Source organism: Gekko japonicus, unplaced genomic scaffold (assembly GCF_001447785.1).
Source record: "Gekko japonicus isolate JY-2015 unplaced genomic scaffold, Gekko_japonicus_V1.1 scaffold1021, whole genome shotgun sequence".
Classification (NCBI taxonomy): domain Eukaryota; kingdom Metazoa; phylum Chordata; class Lepidosauria; order Squamata; family Gekkonidae; genus Gekko; species Gekko japonicus.
Window position 1 is genome coordinate 17828 of NW_015176479.1, and position 27156 is coordinate 44983.

Sequence of the window (27156 nt, forward strand, 5' to 3'; positions counted from 1 at the left end):
CTATTCTTCCGGTTCGGCACGGGCTCTGGGGACCATCTTCAACACGATGGGCTTTTCCGGCTGCATGAAGCCTTTGGTGCCTAGTTCCAGGGGGACCTTTGACATTCACAGGGAGGGGGAGAAGAATCCAGAAAAGCCAGTTAGTGAAATCGACAATACCGGGGGCCACGCCTGTGTTTCACCCACGTCTCTTCATCTGCTTCATCTGCTTCTCTTTCCACACGTACGGATGCAGGTTATCAAGAGCACCAAAAGTGGGTCTAAGCTGGGGTTGCCGGTCCGTCGGATGAATGGGTGGGGGATGGGGGTACACTTACTGGAAGCAGGGAGGGAAGAAGCCAGAGATAAACGCAACGTAGACACGTCGGGGGATGATGCTCTGGTTTGTGGGCAAAACCTCTATGGTAGAATTAGCATCTTACCAGAGGTCATTTCAAGGGGAATCGCGGGGGATCGCAGTTCCCCTGGGTGAGGTGCAGGGGGCGGGGCACACGACGAAGCCCCGCCCCTTCTTCCGGCCGCCCCCTTCTTCCAGACTCATTCTGTTGCAGAAGGAGGAAGAAGCAGGAGGGTAAGTTGGCGTCCTCCCCCTCTGCCTGGCCGAGGCCACTCCATGTGGCCTCCACAAGGACTCCCAGCCCCATCCAGGAGCTTCCCCAAGGTAGCTGTGTTAGTCTGTTGCTGCAAAATAGTCCAGAGTTCAAATAGCACCTTTAAGACTAACAAATAACACCTTTAAGACTAACCTTTAAGACTAAGACTAACTGAGTGGTGGGTGTGGCCTTATGACACACTTCCGGTGATGTCAGGGGTGTGTGGCCTCATGACACACTTCCGGTGATGTCAGGGTGTGTGGCATATGTTAATGAGTTATGCTAATGAGTTCCCCTAGCTCGTTTTCTACAAAACGACCCCTGCATCTTACCATAGAGTTTTGCACCCAAACCAAAGTGTCGCCCCCCACCCCATGTCACTCATGTGCCTACATCACTTCCGGAGGATGTAGGCACATGACCCAGTGTCCCCTCTAAGCTGAGTTAGTGTGAGCTAGCTCACGGTTTTTTACCCTCCGGCTCACACATTTTTGTCTTAGCACAGGAAGGAGGGCTCCAGAGCAAACTAATTTTTGCAGTAGCCACACCGCTCGCTCACAACTTTAATGCCAGGAGCTCACAAAGTAGAATGTTTGCTCACAAGACTCCACAGCTTAGAAGGGAGCATTGGTGGTGAGTGATTGTAAGCTGTTCTGAGACTCCAAGTGAAGGGTAGGGTATAAATCCAACTCTTTTGCAGAACCAGGTTGGTGCAGTGGTTAGGAGTGCGGATTCTAGTCTGGGAGAACCAGGTTTGATTCCCCACTCCTTCATATGCAGCTGCTGGTGTGACCTTGGGTCAGTCACAAGTTCTCTCAGAGCTGTTCTCTCAAGGACAGTTCTGGAAAGAGCTGTCTCAGCCCCATCTACCTCACTGGCTGTCTGTCGTGAGGAGAGGAAAAAGGAGATTGTAAGTCGCTTTAAGACTCCGAGTGAAGGGCAGGGCATTCATCCAATTTCCTCCTCCTCCTCCTCCTCTGAAGAAGTGAGCCGGTTTGGTGTCGTGGTTAAGTGCGTGGACTCTAATCTGGGAGAACCGGGTTTGATTCCCCACTCCTCCACTTGCACCTGGCTGGATGACCTTGGGCAAGCCGTAGCTCTGATAAGAGCTGTTCTTGAAAAAGAGGCAGTTTCTGTCAGAGCTCTCTCAGCCCCACCTACCTCTGTTGTGGGGAGGGGAAGGGAAATGAGATTGTAAGCCGCTCTAAGACACCTTTGGGTAGTGAAGGGTGGAGTATAAATCCAATCTCTTCTTCTCTTCTTCTTCTTCACCACATATTTTGTTAGTCTTTAAGGTGCTCCTGGACTCTTGTTCTTTTCTACTGCTCTGGACAGACTACCACGGCTACCCGTCTTGACCTGTCTCCAAGGAAGGCACCACATTCAGCCGTATAGAATGGAGATCCATCAGCCTAGTGATATAAGGACAGAAGGACTCACATTCCAGCTGCATCTGAAGTGACTGATGAAAGCTCCTCCCCTGCCACCAAGTTGGTTAAGTCTTTAAGGTGCTCTTAGGAGCTGCGGTGGCTCAAGTGGTTAAGACGCTGAACTGCAGGCTGTGGAAGGTCAGTAGTTCAGCAGTTCAAGACCCGAGTGTGCTGCATGACGGCGTGAGCTCCCCTCTCTAGTTCCAGCTCCTGCCAACCTAGGAGTTCGAAAGCAAGAAATTGCAAGTAGAGAAATAGGTACCACTTCGGTGGGAAGGGAACAGCGTTCCGTGCGCCTTGGTGTTTAGTCATGCCGGCCACATGACCACGGAAACGTCTTCGGACAGCGCTGGCTCTTCGGCTTTGAAACGGAGATGAGCACTGCAACCCTAGAGTCGGACTCGACTGGCTTTCGAGCAAGGGAACCTTTACCTTTTAAGGTGTTCTTGCTCTTTTCTAGTACAAGGAAGCTTTGTGTGTTCAGATCCAGTGAAACGATGCGCCCTGCATTTAAAGGTCCTGTGGCCTACCTGAGTCTCTTGGCAGGTTCGGAAAGTATATCTCTGCAGCAGGACGACGACGGCCAGTTTCAAGGTGAGGAGAGCAAAGCGCATCCCGATGCAGTTTCTCGGACCCGCTCCGAAGGGCAGGAAGATGTAGGGGTCCAGGGTCTCCTTGTTCTCTTTACTGAACCTGTCCACAGGAGAGAAAGTCCCACATGTGAGGCATCAAAACCCACCTCCTTTCTTTCAGTTTGGGGGAGGCAACTGATGGAAGTTGGTGCTTCAGGGAAACGAGTTGTTTGTGGTGGAAATCTGTTTTTTTGTCACAAACGTGGATCTATGAGTAAAGCCAAAGGGTACGCTCATCGCAGAAATATGCACGTCTACGGCCGATGGTAGTCACACCACAATGATAGGCCCCGGATAGTTCTACCGGCTGAAGGGCCTGACCTTTGTCGAGACACATGCAGGGGAAAGATAAACATGAAAACCGCTAATGTAACTTCAAGGGGCACTTTTGATCCAGCCACTCATTGAACTGAGAGGCTGAACAAGGTTGAAAGATAAGAACAGAACCAGCTCATCGGATCTGATCAAAGGCTCATCAGTTTTACGATTCTCTCTCTCTGAGAGAGGTCAATTAGATGCTTCTGGAAGGCTCACAAGAGGAACAGAATGGCATTATCCGTTCTCCCATTTGTCCTTCATGGGAAGATGAAGAGGAGATTGGATTTATACCCTGCCCTTCACTCAGAGTAATTTACAATCTCCTTCCCCTTCCCCTCCCCACAACAGACACCCTGTGAGGTAGGTGGGGCTGAGAGCTCTTTCCAGAACTGCCCTTGAGAGAACAGCTCTGAGAGAACTTGTGACTCACCCAAGGTCACCCAGCAGCTGCATGTGGAGGAGTGAGGAATCAGACCCGGTTCTCCAGATTAGAGTCCGCGCTCTTAAACACTACACCAAACCGGGTGTGGAGTGGTGCAGTATGGCCTGGGTTGGTACATGGACTGAAGACCATCGGGGAAGGCCCTGCAGAGGAAGGCAATGGCAAACCACCTCTGCTTCTCCCTTGCCTTGAAAGCCCCTTGCTGGGGTCCCCATAAGTTGGGTGTGACTGGACGGCACTTATGAATGTATCTGTTCCCCTGAGACAGACCACCACTGAACTAAGAGGTCAAATGAAGCTCATACATCTAATTGTCACTGATATTCATCTAATGACGTAAGCGTACCTGTTTCTTTCAGTGAGACCCATCAGAAACGGACTCCCGATGGCTGACCCCACCACCTCTTCTGCATTCTCACTTTCCTCGCTAGTGCGTTCCTGTTGCTTCAAGATTTCCCCCCACCACCACCCATGCTTTGCCCCCTCTAGTGGACAATCCGATATTACATCTCTTTATGTCTGGCATATCTCCCTGCAGATTTAAACTGCAGGTTTTTAATGCTGGACAGAAAGTGATGTAATATCTGCGGGACCGTCTCTCCCCATATGTGCCCCAAAGAGCCTTGCGCTCTTCCACCTTACCTCAACCAGGGCCAGGGCCTTTTCTGCCCTGGCCCCAGCCTGGTGGAACATGCTCCCAATCGAGATCAGGGCCCTGCGGGACTTACTGCAATTCCGCAGGGCCTGCAAAATGGAGCTGTTCCTCCAGGCCTTTGGTTGAGGTGCCAGATGTCAAATAACATTGGCCTTCCCTGCTTCAGTGCCCATATGTCAGCTACGCTGCCATGGGGGTTGGGGAGCTCGGTCTGTGTCTTGTTAATTACTACTGCATTCCTTTCTGTGCTTGTTCTGCCTTGCGCCGAAACGCTTATCTATACAGATGTGCAGGAGGGTGTTGTATTGTCTGGGTTTCTCCTAGGTGCCGTGGGAGACTCCTGGTTCTCAGCTTCGGCTACCTAACGGTCTCCAAGCTTTATCTCGCATGCGGGAGGATGCCTAATTGGCCAGTGCCGGGGTGTGTGTGTGTGCATACGAATACCCTATATCTTATTATGCCCTTGGGTCCGCCGCCATTCCTAACAGTGCTTATGTTACTGCATCTATAGCTCTGCAATAAAAATATTACCATTCCTGAATGCGTTTACTTCATTGTTGGCTGCGGGTTCTGACACCATGGCCTTACTTACATCTTAGGGTGCCTGGATTGAGTGATCTGTTTATGGAGAGCACCCCCCCCCCGCCCTCCTGGCACAAGCCAAGCAGTTGTTGAAAGAAGAAGACATTATTGCTACGCTGTCAGGAATTAGCCGACGACATTTTTATCATTGAGCTAATGTTCTAATGAACTGTTTTATAATTAAATGCACGTTTTCTGCGGTTGGGTTTTTGTTGTTAAGCCGTCCTGAGCCCGCTTGCGGGGCAGGGCAGGATACAAGACTCAGAAGTAAAATAAATATCGAATCGACCACTAGAAGGGGCAAAACACATGTGAAACAGGACCCCCCCCCCCCAAGCAACAGGAAGACACAATTGAGGGAAACAGTCCCGTTCATTTAAATGGAGAAGAAGTTCAGTGAAATCTTCTACTGGATTATAGCAAATTGAGCCAGCCGCAGAACTGCAGGCTGTGGAAGGTGGGTAGTTCAGCAGTTCGATACCCGGGTGCCGCATGATGGAGTGAGCTCCCATCTCTAGTTCTAGCTCCTGCCAACCTAGCAGTTTGAAAGCAAGAAATTGCAAGTAGATAAATAGGTACCACTTCGGTGGGAACGTCACAGCGTTCCGTGCACCTTGGTGTTTAGTCATGCCAGCCACATGACTACGGAAACGTCTTCGGACAGCGCTGGCTCTTCGGCTTTGAAACGGAGATGAGCACTGCAACCCTAGAGTTGGATTCGACTGGCTTTCGAGCAAGGGAAACCTTTACCTTTACCTTTTTTACCTTCGTGACCTAGAGCAAATCACCGTCTGTTCTGCCCTGTTTTTATTTGGGCTTTGACACCACTACCAACTTTGGAAGACTAACTTTGGAAGACTAACTCGCTACCGGCACATTCACTTTCTGCTCACGTCTTTACCCCTTCTGTTATGGATCCGCAAGTCTTTGGCGCAGTTGCCCTGTGGTTTTCCTTTTAACAGCTGGCCGTAAAACTGGGCCAGCGTTAACAGCTGCGAAAGCCGGCTGAGTTGTCATTTCCTTCGACCGAGTTAATTAAATTCCATGCACGGTTTATGGACATGTGCCTCGAAAACGTCCCGTGCGGCGTTACAGAGAGATCGTATGTCAAACAATGATAAATGCATTATTTAGGTGTTGCCACGATCACAACTAGATGGCTTACTTCCTGCCACGACTATTTTTATGCATCGGTTTCAGAACCCATTCTCCTGGCTACCCACCTCTCAGGTCTGAACTCTTCCGGCTGCGGCCAATATTCGGGGTCACGGTGCAAGACGTAAGCCGGGATCACGGTCACAGTTCCTTCTGGAATAGTCACTCCATTAATCTCCACGGTGCTTTTGCAGACCCTAAGAATCCGTGGTGATGGAGGGAAGAGCCGGAGGGTTTCATTCACCGCCATGTCGAGGTACTCCATCTGAAGGATGGCGTCATAGGTGGGCGTGGCCTGTGAAGGGGGAAAATATCTCCTAGTGTGGGGCAGCATTCAACAGTGGGCTATGAATAACTGAATGCCATTCCACCGGATTGCCGGTTACGAAATGTGGCCAACAAATAAAACGCTCCAAGTATTTGAGGCCAATCCAGACACGACATTTCGTACTTACTTCGAATCTTCATACTTCTCACAATCTTCCCGTAGACATCCCGCAGTCTATCACTATCTATGTATCTAATAGCCAAGTTGCCCCCTCCGTGCGGATATCTAAATCTGCACATTGGGGGCACTTGGGGGGGCAGAGAGATTTTCCTGCACACTTGGAGCAGTCCCCAGGTGTGCAGAAAGATCTGAAAACTTTAAAAAATTATACAGGGGATAGTTAAATCCCCCCCCAAAGTGAAAGAGAGTTCCCTGCGCATGCGCAGAGAACGCCCTTGCAACTGTCTTGCTGCCGCCGTGGGGGGCAGGGGGCAGGAGAAGGCCTGGCGGGCCGGTGGCTGGGAGCCGCTCAGGACTTGCCATTGGTGCCGGGGGACAGGGGAGAAGGCTCACCTGCAGCTGCTTCCTTCTCCTCCGTGTGAATCTCCTCCTCCCCCCCCGCGAGTATCGCGGGTCCCCCTTCTTGCCTATATACTAATACCCAAGATGCCCCCTCTGTGCGGGTATCTAAATATGCACATCGGGGGAACTTGGGGGGCTAAGAGATTTTCCTGCACACTTGGGGCAGTCCCCAGGTGTGCAGAAAAATCTGAAAAGTTGAAAAAATATACAGGGGATACTTAAATCCCCCCAAAAGTAAAAGAGCGTTCCCTGCACATGTGCAGAGAATGCCCTGGCCATTACGGGGGAGGCTCAGTGGGCCCAGCAGCTGGGAGCCGCTCAGTCCTCACTGCCAGTGCTGGGGGAGGGGGGAAGCGAGAGAAGGCTCAGCAGGCCCCCGCGCGAGTATCGCAGGTCACTGCTTCTTATATACCCTATTTGCATTCAGTTTGTAATGAGAAAGAGGTACTTTTCTCCCTTTCTCACAATACAAGAACTCGTGGACACTCCATGAAATTGCTGAGCGGTCGGGTTAGAACGGATAAAAGGAAGTCCTTCTTCACCCAAAGAGTGATTCACACATGGAATTCACTGCCACAGGAAGTGGTGGCGGCTACAATCATGGACGGCTTCAAAAGGGAATTAGATAAGCATCTGGAGCAGAGGTCCATCAGTGGCTATTAGCCACAAGGTATAGCTAGGGGCTCTGGGGCAAGTGATGCTCTGTCTTCTTGGTGCTTGGGGGGGGGTCAACAGTGGGAGGGCTTCTAGTGTCCTGGCCCCACTGGTGGACCTCCTGATGGCCCCTGGTATTTCTGGCCACTGTGTGATACAGAGTGTTGGACTGGATGGCCCTTTGGCCTGATCCAACATTGGCATCTCTTATGTTCTTATGCCCAGCGGCTGGGAGCCGCTCAGGCCTCACCGCTGGTACCTGGGCAGGAGCGGGAGAAAGCTTGGTGGGCCGGTGGCTGGGAGCTGCGTGGGCCTTGCTGCCGGTGTGGGGGAGAAAGATTGTTGGGCCCGGCGGCTGGGAGCCGTGTGGGCCTAGCCGTGAGTGCTGGGGGGCAGGGAGAAGGACTCAACCGCGGCTGCTTCCTCCTCCACGTGGAGCTCCTTCTCCCCCGCGCGAGTATCGCAGGTCACTGCTTCTTATATACCCTGTTTGCATTCAGCTTGTAACGAGAGATTCTTTTAATTGAGCAAGACAGAAAAAAAACCCACATGAAAAAGTTAACCCTGAAATTACTATGAAGATAAATGCGAAATTATCAAAGGGCCTAGCATTATCTAGTCATATTACCACAAGTGATAGTTTTAAAAACAAATCAGGTTTCAGCTTGTTGTGCCGCATGACGGAGTGAGCTCCCGTCTCTGGCCCCAGCTCCTGCCAACCTAGCAGTGCGAGAGCAAGAAATTGCAAGTAGATAAATAGGTGCCGCTTTGGTGGGGAGGTGACAGTTTTCCGTGCGCCTTAGCCTTTAGACATGCCAGCCACTCGACCACAGAAACGTCTTCGGACAGCGCTGGCTCTTCAGCTTGGAAACGGAGATGAGCACCGCCCCCTAGAGTCGGATTCGACAAGCTTTCGAGCAAGGGTAACCTTTACCTTTACTTTTAAAAGATTATGAAAAAGCTGAAGTCACCCACCAAGAAATCTCACTTATCCTTCTTCTGAAATTTCCATTCAGAGAAGTCTGATTTGTCATATCAGTCATATCTTTCTCTTAATCTGTGATCATTCTCTAGGTAACTGATAGGTTCATAACTAAATATGAGATAACCAATGTAAGTTCAAATAAGCCAATCAGCAGGTGAGTATGAAATATATCTGATATAGCATGTTAAGAAGGCCAATCTCAGCGTCTATTAAAGAGCCATTAATCTAACTTTTCTGTAACCGTTTCAACTAACTGTCCAAGATGAAAGTAACCTGAAGCAAACAGAGTTCACTGAGAGCTGAAAAAGTGTTTGAACTCTTGGTTAGCTTGCAAACTCAGCAAGAACAGTTTAATGTTGTCAGAACTCATGCTACAAGAGGTTTTCTACCACTCCAAAATAAAACAGACCTTTGAAATTCACGACTCCTTCCTTTGACAAATTTCTGTCCCGACAAAGCAAACCAGTTTGGTGTAGTGGTTAAGAGTGCGGACTCTAATCTGGGAGAACCAGATTTGATTCCCCATTCCTCCACATGCAGCTGCTGGGGTGACCTTGGGTCAGTCGTAAGTTCTTTCAGAGCTGTTCTCTCAAGGGCAGTTCTCGAGAGAGCTCTCAGCCCCACCAACATCACGGGGTGTCTGTTGTGGGGAGAGGAAGGGAAAGGAGATTGTAAACTGCTCTGAGACTCCTGTGGGTAGTGAAGGCTGGGGTATAAATCCAATCTCTTCTTCTTCTTCATTTGGGCCAAGCTCAGTTAACACGGTGGAGCTGCAGTAGCTCAAGTGGTGAAGACGCTGAACTGCAGGCTGTGGAAGGTCAGTAGTTCAGCAGTTCGAGACCCGAGTTGCCACATGACGGAGTGAGCTCCCGTCTCTAGTTCCAGCTCCTGCCAACCTAGCAGTTCGAAAGCAAGAAATTGCAAGTAGATAAATAGGTACCACTTCGGTGGGAAGGTAACAGCGTTCCGTGCGCCTTGGTGTTTAGTCATGCCGGCCACATGACCACGGAAACGTCTTCGGACAGCGCTGGCTCTTCGGCTTTGAAACACTGGGAACGTTTACCTGGTCAGGGAGAGCTTCGTCGATCTCCTCTTGTAGCCTCTGCTGAACATCTGGGTGTGTGGCCAGGCAGTAAGACAGGAAGCTGAGGGTGGTGCTGGTGGTCTCGTACCCCGCAAAAATAAAGATAATGGCTTGTGCAATGATCTCTTTGTCAGTCAGAGCTAGAAAAGAAGGGGGGGGGACAAGTAAGAAAAATATGTCTATTAAATAGCCACTGGATCCCCTTGCATGAACTTTAGAAAAGGACCTATGTAGGACAGACATGGGCGGGGGTCAAGGCCAGGGAAAGAAGGAACCAGGATTCTCCACCCTCCAGTGTTGTTTCCCTAATATAAATCCCCCTACACAGGCAAAAAATCCCATTCGCCACAGTGGGGAAATACAGAAAGGTCCCGTCGATACCCCTGCTGCAGTTATTATGAAATAGAAGGAGGAACCACAAGAAATGCTTTCAAAACACATATACGGGGAAGGGCTTTGGCTCAGGAGAAGAGTTTCTGCTTGGCATGCAGAAGATCCCAGGTTCAATCCCCGGCATCTCCAGTTGAAAAGGACCAGGCAGCAGGTGATGCAAAAGACCTCTGCTTAAGAGGAAGAAGGGATTGCATTTATACCCTGCCCTTCACTTCCCGAAGGCATCTCAGAGCGGCTTACAAACTCCTTTCCCCTCTCCACAGCAGACACCCTGTGAGGTGGGTGGGGCTGAGAGAGCCCTTTCGAGGACGGCTCGCGAGAGAACAGCGCTGAGAGAACTTGTGACTGACCCAAGGTCACCCCAGCGGCTGCATGTGGAGGAGTGGGGAATCAAACCCGGTTCTCCCGGTTTAGGATCCGTGCTCCTAGCCACGACACCAAACTGGCTCTGGACACTCTGCGTAATCTGAGCTGCCGGTCTGCGTAGACAACACTGACCTTGATGGACCAAGGGGCTAATTCAGTACAAGGCCGCTTCACGTGTATTTGTTGTGCTTTCGCTATTATCTTGTTGAAAATATCCAAGGGCGCAGCCCTCTCCCCATGGCACTAAAACTTGAAACGGCTTCACCATAAAACGGGGCCTTCTTCTATCCTAGTTGCTGTGTTTCCCCGTAGTCCACCAACATCCAACGTAGGTCCTCCCTTTCTCCCACAGGACCTCCTCGAACAGCCAACAGCCGGGGAAGATCTGTAATATTTGCCTTTATATGGATGTGCCTCTTCAGAATTCTCTCCTGCAACCTGGGAGTCCATCATTAGCTGCAGAAAGTCAACTCGGTTCTAGGGAAAAACAGAGAAGCAAAAAATCAAGCAAGAGGCAATACTATACCCAGTTGCCTTTCTTATAGGACAAGGTATCCAGGAATCAATTCAGCAGCGTATAGGATGGGTTATCTCGATTTTTGTTTTGATTTTTTAATTATCATTCAATCAGCATACAAGATAATTCAATAAAATTTGGGAAATTGTACAGAAATCAACACTTGTAAGCATCTCGAACATGACTGTAAAGATGCCACCGTTGTGGTGGAAGTTACATACTCTTACGTTGGTATAACGTTATGGTACTTAGAGTTACATGAAAGAGAAGTATTTTCAGCTACAAGAGCTAAATTGTATGTTCTTCATAGCTTCTTGCAGCTAAATTCTTGACCAACTGGTACATTATCCTAAAGCTAATAGCTTACATTTTGTCTCTGTTATGGATTCCCATTCAAGCTTGTCTACATCTAGTTTTTCTAGAATCGGGTACCATTTATCCATTAGTACCCACATTTCTCTTTCAACTGGGTCTGTGGTAGTACTCATATTGAATTTCTCTATCTCGATGGAGAATCAACCTTATTTTTAAGAATCAAGTGCACATACCTCCCCGACCACAGACTCATAAGGGCCAGACTGACCGTGTGACTGTTCTTCTGCCGGTCATTCTTGATTTTCTTGATCGCGTTGACAAAGAAGTTCATGGAGGAGGCTGGTGCCATAGTGAAGTTTAGCTTCTCTAGCACAGGAGTGAGGAATGGGAAGATCACTGAGGAGGCGAAAAGTCAGGTGGCCGTTCAAGAGATGCAACAGTTCAAGAAGAAAACCCACCCTCTCCAGGAGGGAGAAGACCCTGACACAGTGGCTTTCACGGAACCAGATCTGAATCACCCAAGAGTGGTGTGTATCTCAGCACACCGCGCAGAAAAACGTGAAGCCTTCTTATATCTTGAAGCAGCCCTTAAATACCATGAATGAGATGGTTTGACTCTGCCCAGCACGAATGTCTAATTACGGTCCAATTCATTCCTACAAACGGCAGTGCGGTTGGCTGCTTGGAATGAAGCCATGTGACAGCACTGCTCCATGGGGCAACATTCCTGCATCACAAAGCTTTGGATGATTTCAATCGCATCTGCAATGTCCTTCACATATTCAGGATGATCCAGAAAGAAGGGTCAGCACCAGCACAAACAGATCAGTTTGTGCACAACCTGCTGAATTGCATCTGATAACGAAGCTCAAGACAATGCATCCACCTGGACTGAATCGAGACCTAGGTTTCCCGTCTCATTACCAATACCGATTTCTCCACCCCTACTACCTCCTCTGCATATCACACCTAATCCAATCACGCCTTCCATTGTCATTGGCCTGCCAATGTCATTTGGCATCTGAAATCACTCCACTCTCCAAGATATAAGGACAGATGGACTCACATTCTAGCTGTATCTAAAGAAGTGAGCAGTGACTCACGAAAGCTCCTCCCCTGCCACATATTTTATTAGTCCTTAAAGTGCTACTGGATTCTTGCTCTTTTCTAGTGCTACAGCCAGACTCACATGGCTACCTATGCTGATCTATCTCCAAGGAAGGCGCCATGTTTAGCTGTACAGAATGGAAACCCATCAACCTAATAATATAAGGACAGATGGACTCACATTCGAGCTGTATCTGAAGAAGTGAGCCGTGACTCATGAGAGCTCTTCTCCTGCCACTTATTTTGTTAGTCTTTAAGGTGCTCCTGGACCTGTGGCTCAAGTGGTTAAGACGCTAAACTGCAGGCTGTGGAAGGTCGGTAGTTCAGCAGTTCGATACCTGAGTGTGCCGCATGACGGAGTGAGTTCCAGCTCCTGCCAACCTAGCAGTTCGAAAGCAAGACACTGCGAGTAGATAAATAGGTACCACTTTGGTGGGAAGGTGACAGCGTTCTGTGCGCCTTGGTGTTGAGTCATGCCGGCCACATGACCACGGAAACGTCTTCGGACAGCGCTGGCTCTTCGGCTTTGAAACGGAGATGAGCACCGCAACCCTAGAGTCGGACTCGACTGGCTTTCGAGCAAGGGGGACCTTAACCTTTACCTATCTGAAGAAGGGAGCCGTGACTCACGAAAGCTCCTCCCCTGCCACAAATTTTGTTAGTCTTTAAGGTGCTACTGGACTCTTACTCTTTTCTACCTACAAGAATCATTCGTTTCTGCCTGCCCAAGCTGAAGAAGTTCAGAAACCAGAGCCTAACATTTAGTCAGGAGGAGGAGGAGGAGATTGGATTTATACCCAGCCCTTCACTACCTGAAGGAGTCTCAGAGTGGCTTAGTCTCCTTCCCTTCCTATTCCCACAACAGACACCCTGTGAGGTAGGTGGGGCTGAGAGAGCTCTCTTGAGGACTGCCCTTGAGAGAACAGCTCTGAGAGAACTTGTGACTGACCCAAGAAGAAGAAAAGTTGGATTTATACCCAGCCCTTCATTCAGAGTCTCAGAGCGGCTTACAATCCACTTTCCCTTCCCTTCCCCTCCACAGACACCCTGTGAGGTAGGTGGGGCTGAGAGAGCTCTTTGAGAACCGCTCTTGAGAGAACAGCTCACAGCAAACTGTGGCTTGCCCAAGGTCACCCAGCAGCTGCATGTGGAGGGGTGGGGAATCAAGCACGGTTCTCCCGGATTAGAGTCTGCACTCCTAACCACGACACCAAACATTCCAATGGTTTGGTTCATTAGAACGGACGCATGCACCTAAATTGTGAAGGCGTAGCTAAAATCGCCCCGACCTGGATGGCTCCAGCCTAGCCCAATCTCGTCAGATCTTGGAAGCTAACCAGGGTCGGCCGTGGTCAGTACTTGGAGGAGAGACCACCAAGGAAGCCCAAGGTCACTGCATAGAGGCAGGGAATGGGAAACCTCCTCTGAATGTGTCTTGCTTTGAAAATTCTATGGGGTTGTCCAAAGTCAGCTGTGGCTTCATGGCAAAATAAGTAAATCCATCCAAAACCACTGGAGCCACACCATAAGCCCGTCCTTCACACGTTTCCCACACGAAGATTGTACATGGTCTCTCACGGAACTGCTCTCTCTTGCATGGAGTCCATAGGACTTCAGAATCCTTAGAGGCAAGGCTGCCAACTCTGGCTTGACAAATTCCTGGAGACTAGTGGGTGACGCCCGGAGAGCGCGCAGTTTGGGGCAGGGAAGGTGTAGCAGCACATCGGGGAAGACGATTGCAATTCGAGGAGACGGTGATGATGGTGAGCCACAAGTTACTCCCTCTGTGCCTAGATCACTTTGTAAAAGAACTTATTTTATTTATTTAATTACATTTATACCCTGCCCTCCCCGCGAGCGGGCTCAGGGCGGCTTACATAGAGCGGGCTCAGGGCGGCTTACAAGAAGAAGAAGAGATTGGATTTATACCCCGCCCTTCACCTGGAGTCTCAGAGCGGCTTACAAACTCATTTCCCTTCCCCTCCCCACAACAGACACCCTGTGAGGTAGGCAGGGCAGAGAGAGCTCTGAGAGAACTGTCCTTGAGAGAACAGCTCTGAGAGAACTATGGCTTGCCCAAGGTCATCCAGCAGGTGCAAGTGGCGGAGTGGGGAATCAAAACCCGATCCCCCCAGATTAGAGTCCGCGCACTTAACCACGACACCAAACTGTGACAGCACCAGGGTGGAAGGAGTTAAATGCATTTTGAGGAGTGAAAGGAGGTGCACCTGGTGCTGGAATGAGGCAGAATTCTCCACAGTGGTGTCATCTATCAGTCAAGGGGTGTGTGTTACTTTTTCCCCTTTGGACCTTCAAGCTCAGACCAGGAGGCAGAATGGTGCTGACAATGCGGCCCTTTAAGCTGTGGAGTCTTGTGAAGAGAAATTCAAATTTGTGAGCTCCTGGCATTAAAGTTGTGAGCTACCACACAAATCAGTTTGCTCTGGAGCCATCCTTCCTGAGCTAAGACATAAATGTGTGAGCTGGAGGCTAAGGAACTATGAGCTAGCGCACACTAACTCATCTTAGAGGGAACACTGGTGCTGAGCCCATTGGCCAACACTCAGGAATTGACCCGCTGCTATTATTTGGGGTTCCCGCGGCCGAAAGGGACATGGGCATAGCACTTTGTCGATATGAGGATACAATCGTTTTCCCTCTATCGCTGGTGTGTTTATTGCTTTTGAAACCCCTAGAGGACTCGTAGAATCCCAGAATTGGGCCATAGAGGCCACCTAGTCCAACCCCCTGCTCAATGCAGGATCAGCCTAGAACATCCCTAACAGGTGTTTGTCCAAACACTGCTTAAAGACTGCCAGGGGGGGGAGCTCACCACCTCCCGAAGCAGCCGATTCCCCTACTGAACAACTCTTAGCGTCAAAAAGTTTTCCCTAATATCCATCCACTACGAGAGAACCATTGGCCTCTTGGCAACACAGAAGGAACCTCAGTGGGGTATGATGCCAATCGGACGGAGGCTAGTCGCAGCAGCTGTCGCACAGTCGCGTGCTACAGGAACCACTCCAGGGGGAGCCGCTGTCGAGCAAGATCTGGGCCGGAAAGTGCTGTCGCCTTGAAAGTGAGAGGAAAAAGAACCCACCATGGAACGAAAAAAGAAGAAGGAAAAACAACGAAAGAACCCTGCTGTCTGGGTGCCTGGTAGGCAGGCATTCACTTCCCTCCCTTACACTGTGGCCCTAGTTAGGGGAGGTCGAATAACGTCTATGTAAACCGCTCAGAGCCTCCGGGAAAAGAGCGGTATATAAGCTGAATTAAATACATGCCATAAAGTCCACCCTCCAAAGAGGAACTGATCTCTGTCATCTGGAGATCAATTGTAATTTTGGGAGCCCTCCAGTCTCCACCTGTAGGTTGGTAACCCCACCTAGAGGCCCAAGTCTTTTCCCCTCCCTAATCTTTTACGTTGGTCTTTCTCAAGATGAAAAACAACAACAACAACTTCTATATAATTCTTAGAACTGATTCAGAAGAAGAGGAGAAGAGATTGGATTTATACCCTGCCATTCACTATCCAAAGGAGTCTTAGAGCAGCCCACAATCCCTTCCCCTTCCCCTCCCCACAACAGACACCATGTGAGGTAGGTGGGGCTGAGAGAGCTCTTTCAAGAACTGCTCTGAGAGAACTTATGACTGACCCAAGGTCACCCCAGCAGCTGCAAGTGGAGGAGTGGGAAATCACACCCGGTTCCCCCAGATTAGAGTCCACGCTCCAAACCACTACACCAAATTGACTCTCCTACATGAAAGCAGTGGTTTCTCAGATAAATCAGTTCTAAGAATTATATAGAAATGTTCTTTCTCATTTTGGGAAAGACCAGTGTAAAAGATGGGGGGGAGGTGACTCACTCAGGCCCCTTGGGCCTTGAATTTATTTATTTATTTATTTGTTAGATTTATACTCCGCCCTCCCCAGCAGACTCAGGGCGGCTACAACAAAGGCAATTGCCATAACAACAGTTAAAACATCATATTGAAGGGTTCAGAGATCTACCAATACCATGCAGGGAGGAGCAATTCCATGACAGACCATGTACAATGTTCAAAAGAAGGTGGAAACGCTACGTTGGAACTGTCCAACTCCCCACATTTTTTTTTTTAAAGAAGGGGTCACGGTACTTTCCAGATTCCGTAGCACACAAAGATCCCGTACCAAGGAGAAGAAAGAGTGGACTGAAGAAGCTGAACTTGAGGAACTTCTTGATCTGTGTGACGAAAGGATCGTTGGGGTTGTTCATGGAATCGACGTCAACGCTGAACGAAGTGCTGGTGATGACGTCCATGCTGTAGGCCCCAAATAAGCTGTGGAAGGAGGAGAGATGGGAGACACATAAATACATGAAACATGAATGGGTTCCATGACACATGAAGCCCGTCTCAGAGAAAAGCATCCATGTTGTGTCAGCTGGTGAAACTCAAAATAATTGCCATTCTTCATTGTAGTATTTCTGTCAAACTTGTTTAAAGTTCCGTATTTGGACAGAATTATAGTTTTTAAAAAGACCATACCTGTGATTAATACATATGTATACAGATATTAGGAGCTGCGGTGGCTCAAGTGGTTAAGACGCTGAACTGCAGGCTGTGGAAGGTCAGTAGTTCAGCAGTTCGAGACCCGGGTGCCGCATGACGGAGTGAGCTCCCGTCTCTAGTTCCAGCTCCTGCCAACCTAGCAGTTCGAAAGCAAGACATTGCAAGTAGATAAATAGGTACCACTTCGGTGGGAAGGTAACAGCGTTCCGTGCGCCTTGGTGTTTAGTCATGCCGGCCACATGACCACGGAAACGTCTTTGGACAGCGCTGGCTCTTTGGCTTTGAAACAGAGATGAGCACTGCAACCCTAGAGTCGGATTCGACTGACTTTCGAGCAAGGAAACCTTTACCTTTACCTATACAGATATTATTTATTTATTGTATGGCAAAAAATTATTGTATGGCAAATATTTATTTATTGTATGGCAAATAAATAATATCTGTGTATGTATGCATTAATCACAGGTATGATCTTTAAAAAATTACAATTCCATTAAAGTATGGATACATAAAAAGCATGGGAGAGACGGCGGCATGAAACGGCAGTGAAATGGCTAAATTTGCAGTTGACACTAAAACGTTCCGGGTGCAGAGAACCAGGGAGGATTGTGAGGCACTCCAAAGGGATCTGTTGAGGATGGGTGAATGGGCGTCAACGTGGCAAACGGGGTTCAATGTGGCCAAGTGCAAAGTTGATGGGGTCTGAACTGGTGGAGACTGACCAACACAGCTGACTACCTGAAAATGTTGAGACAAGTGTGTGCCTGCAATAATATTAGGAAGGGAATTGAAAACAAATCCGCCAGTATCATAATGCCCCTGTATAAATCGATGGTGCAACCTAGGGATTTGGGCCCCTTTTGGGCTGCTGAGGGCCAATTCAGATTCTCTGATCTGAATCGGCTTGCCGCCGAATTTCAGCAGCAATTCGGTTCCATTATATCCTATGGACCATTGAAGACAATGGTGAAAACATAGGGTATATTCTGGGGGCTGGAGGGGAGGGTGTTTGTGAGAGAGGCTCACAGGGTAGCTGCTGGGGCCTCTCCCCAAGATACCCACCAAGTTTCAAGAATGTTGGACGAGGGGTTCCAATTCTACAGGCCCCCAAACAGGTTGCCCCCATCCCCTCCATTTCTCTCTATGGAGGGAAAAAGTGGAGGAGTGGGTAATCAAACCTGGTTCTCCCAGATTAGAGTCTGCACACTTAACCACTACAATAAACTGGCAAGGATATCATAGCATTGGGAAAAGTGCAGAGAGCAGGTGGAGAAAGAAGTCCTTTTCTCCCTTTCTCTCAATACAAGAACTCGTGGGCACTCAATTAAATCGCTGAGCAGTCGGGTTAGAATGGATAAAAGGAAATATTTCTTCACCCAAAGAGTGATTAACACATGGAATTCACTGCCACAGGAAGAGGTGGCAGTGGCTACAAGCATGGACGGCTTCAAGAGGGAATTAAATAAACATACGCAGCAGAGGTCCATCGGTGGCTATTAGCCACAAGGTATAGCTAGGAACTCTCAGTCTGGGGCAAGTGATGCTCTGTATTCTTGGTGCTGGGTGGTGGTGGAAACAGTGGGAGGGCTTCTGGAGTTCTGGCCCCACCAATGGACCTCCTGGTGGCACCTGGGTTTTGGCCCCTGTGTGACAGAGTGTTGAACTGGATGGCCTGATCCAACATGGGCTTCTCTTATGTTCTTATGTTAATCTTGTCAGATCCTGGAAGCTAAGCAGTGTTGGTAAGTGGGAGACCACCAAGGAAGACTCTGCAGAGGAAGGCAATGGCAAACCACCTCTGCTTCTCCCTTGCCTTGAAAGCCCCTTGCTGGGATCACCATAAGTCTTGGAAGGGAGACCACCAAGGAAGACCCTGCAGAGGAAGGTGATGGCAAACCACCTCTGCTTCTCCCTTGCCTCGAAAGCCCTTTGCTGGGGTCGCCTTAAGTTGTAAGCTAAGCAGGGTCGGTACTTGGAAGGGAGACCACCAAGGAAGACCCTGCAGAGGAAGGTGATGGCAAAACACCTCTGCTTCTCACTTGCCTCGAATGCCCCTTGCTGGGGTCACCTTAAGTTGTAAGGTAAACAGGGTTGGTACTTGGAAGGGAGACCTCCAAGGAAAGCTCTGCAGAGGAAGGCCATGGCCAACCACCTCTTCTTCTCACTCGCCTTGAAAGCCCCTTGCTGGGGTTGCTGTAAGTCGACTGCGCCTTGATAGCATTTTACACACATGTAGAAGCATCATGTTAGTTTAAACCATACAGAACATGTATTTCATATTTGAAACCATGTTAATTATGTGCCAATTGCAAAAAATAATACCCCTCGTGTGGCATTTGCAACATCACCCCATTAAACCCATGCATTTTGGGGGACTGTCTCTTTTCCTGTGAATTGGAACAACAGGCCACGCGTGTGGGTCTTGCTAATTTAACTTCATTCTTGGTTTTATACAAAAAGGAGTTTTCCCCCCTAATTGGAGAAGGGTTCAGTCCTGTCTTCCCAGCCGGCAGTCTGAAATACCAGGCAGTTCCAGCACCAAACTGATATGGACATATCCCTACCATTCTGCTGAGCAAAGCTTGACGCCTTCCCGCAGCCGAAGGAGTCTTCCGTCAACTGGAGCGGCTCTTCTGCTTAAACTGGAAGGAATTCTTCAAACTTAGCTGAGCAGAGTTTTACGGACACGTGCCACTGCGCGGAACTCAAAAGAGGAGAATTTCTGACGGTGTAGATACTGTACGAAATAGCAGGTGCCTCTTATTGGGTGTCGAGACCTCTGACTGAATGCGATTCGGTTCCCGTTGTAAAATCGACTCGGTGGGTAAGAATCACTCACTCTTTCATAGCTATGGGTTCACCGTTATCCACTTTCTTCTGGACGTTCTTCCACAGTTTCTCCCCATTGGAGTTAATGATGGGCAGCATCTGAAACAAAGTAAGACAAATTCTGAGAGGCCCTTACATGACGATGGCATTCCGGGGCAGATAATGTGGATGCGGACGGAGAGCACTTGAAACATGGGATCGTATGATCTCAAAATTATACAGTAGGACCCTAGTTTCAGCAAGCTAAACACAGTAGTATAGACCACAGTCCTTAATAATGTTTCTATGTAACTTTGTGAATAATTTACTCCAGGGGTGTCGAACTCATTTCTTATGAGGGCCGGATCTGACATGTGAGACCTTGTTGGGCCGGGCCAGGTGTGTCATAGAATGTAATGCCAGGTAGCGGAGATACAAACTTTATAAAGGACATAAACACAAAGATTTTTTAAACTAAAAATAAAAACATGCTTAAAACATTAGCACTTTTGCTCTGAATTATTGCATCAAAATGTCTGTGCTGTTGCAATCCTGAGTATGCTGTTCAGGTGTGTATCTGTAAGCTGCAAACCTACTTTTGATTTATTGACATCCACCACAGAAATCTCATGCTCAGAGTTCTGAGTCTAGGACCAAGGGGAAAACATGGAAGCGATTGAGAGAGTCTGGTGAAGTAACTGGAAGCAGGAGACGGCCAGTTCCAGTCCGGGCCTGATGGAAGCCCCCCGGGGGCCAGATCCGGCCCCCAGGCTGCATGTTTGACACCCCTGATTTACTCTATTGCCTGCATAGAAAAGCCCTTTTGAATTTAACATGGAATAAGAGAATTTGATCAAAAGACTGCAATGCTCCCATTACACTGCGTATGAACCAAAAGGAAAGGAAATTCCATGTCGGTTGTCTAAGTTGCTCGCAAAGTGAATTCTGGAGTTCCTCCTAAGATTTACTGGCGGTTCCCTCAATGAGAAGATCGGCAATGGCAGACAGATTTCCCTAGAAGTCCATTTGCACATCTCTGCCAACTTCTCTGTGTCACATGTGAATGCAGGAAGAGTGAATGGCTGGGCTGTAGGACAGGTGAACAGGCAAGAGCCAACTCGCCCGATTGGTGCCTGGAATCAGCTGATCATGTGGCCTAGAGGATAACCCAGGATCCTTTGCAGCACACAGGGCTTCCTTTCCAGACAAACTGACATAGAAACGTAGCAAGTTTGAAAACCACAATTTTTTGTTGTTGTTCAGTCGCACAGTCGAGTCCGACTCTTCGGGACCCCATGGACCAGCTCCCGCCAGGCCCTCCTGTCTTCCGCCGTCCTCTGAAGTTTGCTCAATTTCATGTTCATTGCATCTATGACACTGTCTAACCATCTCATCCTTTGCCGTCCCCTTCTTCTTTGACCTTCAATCTTTCCCAGCATCAGGTCCCTCAAACCCGCTCCCCTCCAGCCCCCAGAATATACCCTATGTTTTCACCATTGACTTCAATGGCCCATAGGATATAATGGGCCCGAAATTGACATTCGGCAGAGACTCCTGAATCTGCTGGTACTGCCGAAATTGACATGCGGGAGTCTTTCTGCCAGCTGAAATTGATTCTGCCTGATTTGGCCAAATCCTAATGAGGCCGAATATATTTATTTTTTTGCACACCCCTAGTCGTGTGTGAATGCAGGAAGCGTGACTGACTGGGCTCTAGGTCGCATACTCAGGTCATAGAGGTGAACAGGAAAGACCCAACTCGCCCGATTGGTGCCTGGGATCAACCAATCATGTGCAATGCTCCCTCTAAGCTGTGGAGTCTTGTAAGCAAAAATTCTACTTTGTGAGCTCCTGGCATGAAAGTTGTGAGCGAGCCATTTGGCTGTTTGCTCTGGAGCCGTCCCTTCCTGAGCGAAGACAAAAATCTGAGCTAGAGGCTAAAAAAACTCTGAGCTAGCTCACACTAACTCAGCTTAGAGGGAACACTGATCATGTGGCCTAGAAGATGGCCCAGAATCCTTTGCAGCACGTAGAGCACCAAAAGTGAGTCGGCTAAGAGATTTGGCCTTGAACAAATGGGGGGGGCCCCCCCTGCTATTATACATCTACCCCCTTTATGCCAATAAAAATTTCTGAATAGCCCCAGCACTTGGAGAACTGAACAAAACTGTTGGCCAAAAATATCCATTCCCCAGCATCGATTGGGAGGGCCTCGCTTCTTACCTCCTTCAGCCTCCCGCTGGTAAATGTGGGTGAGAGGATGGTGCGAATCCTCTTCCACTGTTCATCGGTGGCTATCGTTATGGCACTTTCTAGGTCTCCGTTCAAGCGGAAGTTCTGAGCGGAAAGAGATGCAAAGAAAAACGAAACCGGGAGTGAGGGGCAACCGCCATTGTGGAGCCAGTCTTTCTGTACATGCCCAGAGACTGGCGATGTCATCTCTTCAGAAGCGCTAACAACCTAGGACGTCTTTACTCGGAAAAGCCCCCCGCGGGATACCTACCCGGCGGTTGGTGAAATAGGTGTAGCATTCTTTCACCAGGATGGCTTTGATAATGACGGGATCCAGAATGACCATCAGCGGCTGGCGGCCATCGAATAGTCTAGTTGCCAAAATAAAGCAGGGGAGAGATAGCCTAGTTGCCAAAATAAAGCAGGGGAGAGAAGATAAGATCTTTGGCAGTAGCTGCCACCCCAGTGCAAAGATTCTCAGAGTGGGAACTGAAGATAACACCGTGGCAGCTGTTTTGTGGCTGGCCCCGCCTCCGGCGACAACCGTTTTCGGCAGCCGTTTTGTGGCCACACCCCTTATGCTGTGTCAGGACTCCAAAGGTCCTTGCAGGGTCAAAAGGGTTGGAGACCCCTACTTTAGACAAATAAATAACAAAATGGACAGATCCCTGCCAAAATGTCCTCTTAACCTAACAGGAATGGCACAAAGGGAGGGAGGGGAAGTATGAACGAGATAAATAAGAACTTCTGAACACCATAGAGTTGCAGAATGACCAGACAGAAGGGTCACTGATTGACCGTCCTGAGAGACAAGAAACCGAGGGGCAACTGGTCTCAAACCAGCTGATGCAGAGGCCTCACTGCCACCAGAGAAAGAGGTGAAGACAAATTCCCAGTGTACTCTCAAACCAAGCTATTCCCGTAACAGCAAGGGACCTCTGAAGTATGGTTGCCGGGGGTGATGGGGGAGGCGCTTACCAAGAGTGGGAATGAGGCCCTGTTAACATCGCCAGAACACGCACCGGAAGTGATGTCATCACACCAGCGATGTCTGGGCAATGCTCTGGTATCCGGGCAAAAACTCTATGGTTAAAAAAAACAACCACTTCCACTGTAGAGTTTTTGCCCAAATACCAGAGCGTTGCCCAGACATCGCTGGTGTGATGACATCACTTCCTGTCCGCACAGGAAGTGATAGCACTACGTCACCAGCAATGTTGCCTGGGCCTTCCTCTTCCTCCGGGTAAGTCCCCCTGACAGCCAGCTGACCCATGGCAGGGGGCACAGCCTAGTAGTGGGGGAATCCACCTCCACTGGGGGGGGGGCTGGCCGCCCAGCTTGGAAGCCAGAGCTTGCGATGTCCAAGTAAGCATGACCTCTTTTCTTGCAGGCTCGTTTTAGAAATTAACCACTAGGAGATTGTTTAAGCAGCCTCCAGACGACCTTTCCCCTCCCTATCATGTGAGTCTGTAGAAATGCTTCAAATAAGACAAAACTAAAAACCAAAAAAAAAATACTCACCCCCAGATTTTACCATACTTCTGATAACAACTCTGGTCGAAATGCGGAATCCCCTGCCAAAGTAGACAGAGATGTCAGAGAAGCAAACAGGAATGGAAAGAAGAGATCCAGCAAACGAAAAGATCCATGGTACAGTCCCAGCACAAGACCATATAATCCAGGGGTGTCAAACATACGGCCCGGGGGCCAGAACCGGCCAGGGTTGCCAGGTCTGGGTTGAGAAATACCTGGAGCCTTTGGGGGTGGAGCCTGGAGAGGGCGTGGTTTGGGGAGGGGAGAGGTCTCAGCATAGTACAATACTATAGAGTCTACCCTTCAAAGCAGCCATTTTCTCCAGGGGAGCTGATCTCTGTCGGCTGGGGATAAGTGGTAAAAGCGGGAGATCTCCAGGCCCCACCTGGAGGCTGGCAACCCTAGTTTATTGGGAGGGGGTTCTTCTTAGCCTGCATAAACCGCTACCTTTTCTGTGGGTGGCCCTGTTTCACTGCCCTGCTAGTTGGTACAAGGGCATCAAGTTTTCTTTTAGAGGGCATGAAGACAGTTGCTCCTAAAACTGGTGACACTAATTGATGGTTGAAAGTAAAATTGCAATTCAGTTAATTATGTGCTGTTAACTTAAATTTCTGCCTTTGTTCATGGCTAACACATACTGTATTATTCTGTACTTTCCATTCTCTACTGGAATGCTTTGCAACATTAAACTAGTCCTTAACTTCATGAATAAGCAAGGATGAAAGAATACCTGTATGTACTTTTCATTAAGCATTTAGGATACTTTTGGGTACATTGTTATCATCTACTACAGAGGATATGGAATAAGCCCATAAATTTTTGCCCAGATAAAGCCGACAAGAATACAGCTGTCAGAGACTTGGCATAAGCATGTGTCAATGAGGGAGTATTAAAATTAAAAACCTGTAAAAAGCCTGTCTCTGTAACAGATAACACAGGAAAACTGAAATTCAAGCAAAGCTATGAGGCAATGCAACAGAATGAACTCCAGAGTCTAGTATTATTGAAGGAAAAGCAGAAATACTTCAGATGCACAAACACACACACAAATACAAACCAGATACAGGGACAAACACACACCATTGCACAGCACATTTAACATCAGTGACACCAAGTATATATTTGTTTACTTCCTTTATACTATGACTTTCTCCCCAATGGGGATTCAAAGAAATCTGCACTTTTCTCTTCTCCATCTAATTGTAGGCTTGCCAAGTCCCCCCGGGGGGCAGGGAAACCCCCACCCCAGAGGCCCGTTCCCCGCCACCGGCGGATCGGGCCCCGGGGGGAACCTCACCCCCAAAGTACGTGACGTGCACGTCACCCGGAAGTGACGCAACCACGCCGGGCACGCTGGCAGCGGGGCCACGGTCATCCAAGGGAAAACTCTATGGTTTCCCCTCAGATGGTCGTGGCCCCGCCCCCAGCGTGGTCGCGTCACTTCCAGGTGACATGGTTGTGGCGCACGCTCTCCAGGACTGAGCTGGGAGTCCCCCGCTGCAGCAACAGGTAGGACTTGGTAACCCTATCTAATTGTCACAACAGCCCTGTGAGGCAGGTTAGGCTGAGAGTGCATGACTGACCCAAGGTCACCCAGCAAGACTCCATGGCAGAGTACTTGTTTCAGGAGGCCAGCCATGCTGGTCTGCATTAGAAGAACCAGATTTAAGTCCAGTAACGCCTTCAAGACCAACAAGATATTCTGGGTATGAGCTGCTGAGAGGGAGCTTTGACTCCCAAAAGCTTATAACTTGAAAATCTCTTTGGTCTCAAAGATATGATAAATTGAATAAGAATTGATAAGAATGATAAATTGACAATGGAGATGAGAGCTGGAACGGAATGGACGTTTCAAAAAACTTGGAAGAGATTTTATGACTGGTATAATATAAGCGTAATAACCTGATGGAATTTGAGTACGCAGAAAAGATAAGCTAGTAAAATAGATAATGAGATTTGAAATGTAATAAATAGATAATTGAAAGATAGAAGATGGAGTAAGCCTCCTGCTAGATGTTTAATGTTTGTTGGTGGTAGTTACATGTTGTTGTTTTTTATATATGTCTGTAGTGTATAAAGAAAAATAATAAAAGTGTACCCTTTGGTACTTAAAAAACAACAACACTAAGATCATGGCATCCAGCCCCATCACTCATTGGCAAGTAGAAGGGGAAGTCATGGAAGCAGTGACAGACTTCATGTTCCTGGGATCCAAGATCACTGCAGACGGTGCCTGCAGCCATGAAATTAAAAGACACCTGCTCCTTGGGAGGAAAGCTATGGCAAACCAAGGCAGCATAATAAAAAGTAGAGACATCACCCTGCCAACAAAAGTCCATATGGCCAAAGCAATGGTATTCCCAGTAGTAATGTATGGCTGTGATAGTTGGACCATAAGGAAGGCCGAGTGCTGAAGAATAAATGTTTTTGAATTATGGTGCTGGAGAAGACTCTTGAGAGTCCCCTGGACTGCAAGGAGATCAAATCACTCAATCCTAAAGGAAATCAACCCTGACTGTTTCCTGGAAGGCCAGATACTGAAGCGGAAGCTCAAATACTTTGGCCACCAAATGAGAAGGGAGCACTCACTGGAGAAGACCCTGATGCTGGGATGATTGAAGGTAAAAGAAGAGGATGGCAAAGGGTGAGATGGTTAGACAGTGTTATTGATGCAACAAACATGAAATTGAGCAAACTCCAGAGGATGGCGGAAGACAGGAGGGCCTGGAGTGATGTGGTCCATGGTGTTGTGAAGAGTCGGACTCGACTGTGCAACTGAACAACAACAAAGCTGAACACATCATGTGATTCCCCCCCCCCAAAAAAAATACTGGATCAATAACATTGGCCCAAGAGTTAAGCACAATTATTAGGGGACAGCCCAGTCATACAGAGCTGTAGTAATGGAGGCAACAGGAACAATGGCTCCTATAATATCATTCCCCAGCAAGCTTTACATGCTAGACAACATACACAGATCACACTCAGTTCACAGCAGTCCTACAATAAGTAGAGGCTACTGTAGTGGATCCGATCATCCTCCAAATAGCCTTCCTCCAGACTAAGGAGGCTTGCTTCAAATTAAGTGGCTCTTCCTTCAGCAAAAGAGCCACTTAAACCAGAGGAAGGCTCCTTAGATTGGACAAAGGCTTCACATTTGAACTAAAGGAAAGGTGAGGTTAAAATATTTCAATCACTAAATTTTGCTCAGTGGACTGGTAAGGGAGGGGTAGGGTCCACCCCAGCATCTAGGTCTAATCTGTGCCCAGCTCCAAACATTATGTGCACATATGCTTTAATGGCTCTGCATGCCAGGCTTAGGACCAAGAAGTGTGCGAGTCAGCTCCAGGTTCATCAGTGCAGGCCGTAGCATTGTATTACCATCAGGATCCTCACATTTAATCTTGTGCATTTTGGAATGCTAGACCATCATCAGGCTTGGACTAGAGTAATGCTGCATAGGATTTTACTGTATGTTAGCTTTCAGTGTGACTCAGGTTTACCTTAACTAAATATATTACAAATTATAACATATATTACCAGTAGGGAACCCACAAGGACATGAGGGGGGTATTTCCCCATTCCCTCTTCCCCTTCTTGCTTTTCTTCCCTTCACTTTGGCACTGCTTGCAGCTTCTCCCCTTCCCTACTACCCATTTACCTATTTTTTTCTGTTTCTCCTCTGGCAGCCACAGTCCCCACTAGAGTTCCCAGCCCCCAGGTCCCAGTGTGAGTTCCCCCACTTTTGAGGGCTTTGATTCGCTGACTGGCAAGCAGGGCTCTTTTTGTAGCAGGTACTCATTTGCATATTAAGCGACACACCCCTAATGTAGCCAATCCTCTGAGAGCTTACAGTAGCTCCTGTAAGAAGAGCTCTGTAAGCTTTTGGAGGATTGGCTACATTAGGGGGTGTGGCCTAATATGCAAAGGAGTTCCTGCTACAAAAAGAGCCCT

General features: G+C 48.5%; 1 protein-coding gene across 1 annotated transcript; it reads right to left on the bottom strand.

Moving 5' to 3' along the window:
* Positions 1 to 24841, bottom strand: LOC107123864 (cytochrome P450 3A29-like). The gene is made up of 12 exons (XM_015427207.1): positions 24821 to 24841; positions 23191 to 23243; positions 21941 to 22040; positions 21661 to 21774; positions 19469 to 19557; positions 16250 to 16398; positions 11240 to 11367; positions 10538 to 10616; positions 9360 to 9520; positions 5876 to 6102; positions 2554 to 2716; positions 1 to 96 (listed from the first exon to the last, which is right to left on the bottom strand). Exons 1-12 carry the CDS (start codon positions 24839 to 24841, stop codon positions 1 to 3), a joined length of 1380 nt encoding a protein of 459 aa, XP_015282693.1.
* Between the last annotated feature and the right edge of the window lie 2315 nt (positions 24842 to 27156).

Excerpts from the sequence above, each read along its gene's own strand:
- LOC107123864 (XM_015427207.1), bottom strand. The coding sequence starts at position 24,841 with ATGGCTGGCCTCCTGAAACAA. Across the intron at positions 21,775-21,940 it reads CCTATTTCACCAACCGCCGG|AACTTCCGCTTGAACGGAGA; the intron begins GTAGGTATCCCG and ends CTTTCCGCTCAG. Across the intron at positions 97-2,553 it reads GAACCTGCCAAGAGACTCAG|GTCCCCCTGGAACTAGGCAC; the intron begins GTAGGCCACAGG and ends TGAATGTCAAAG.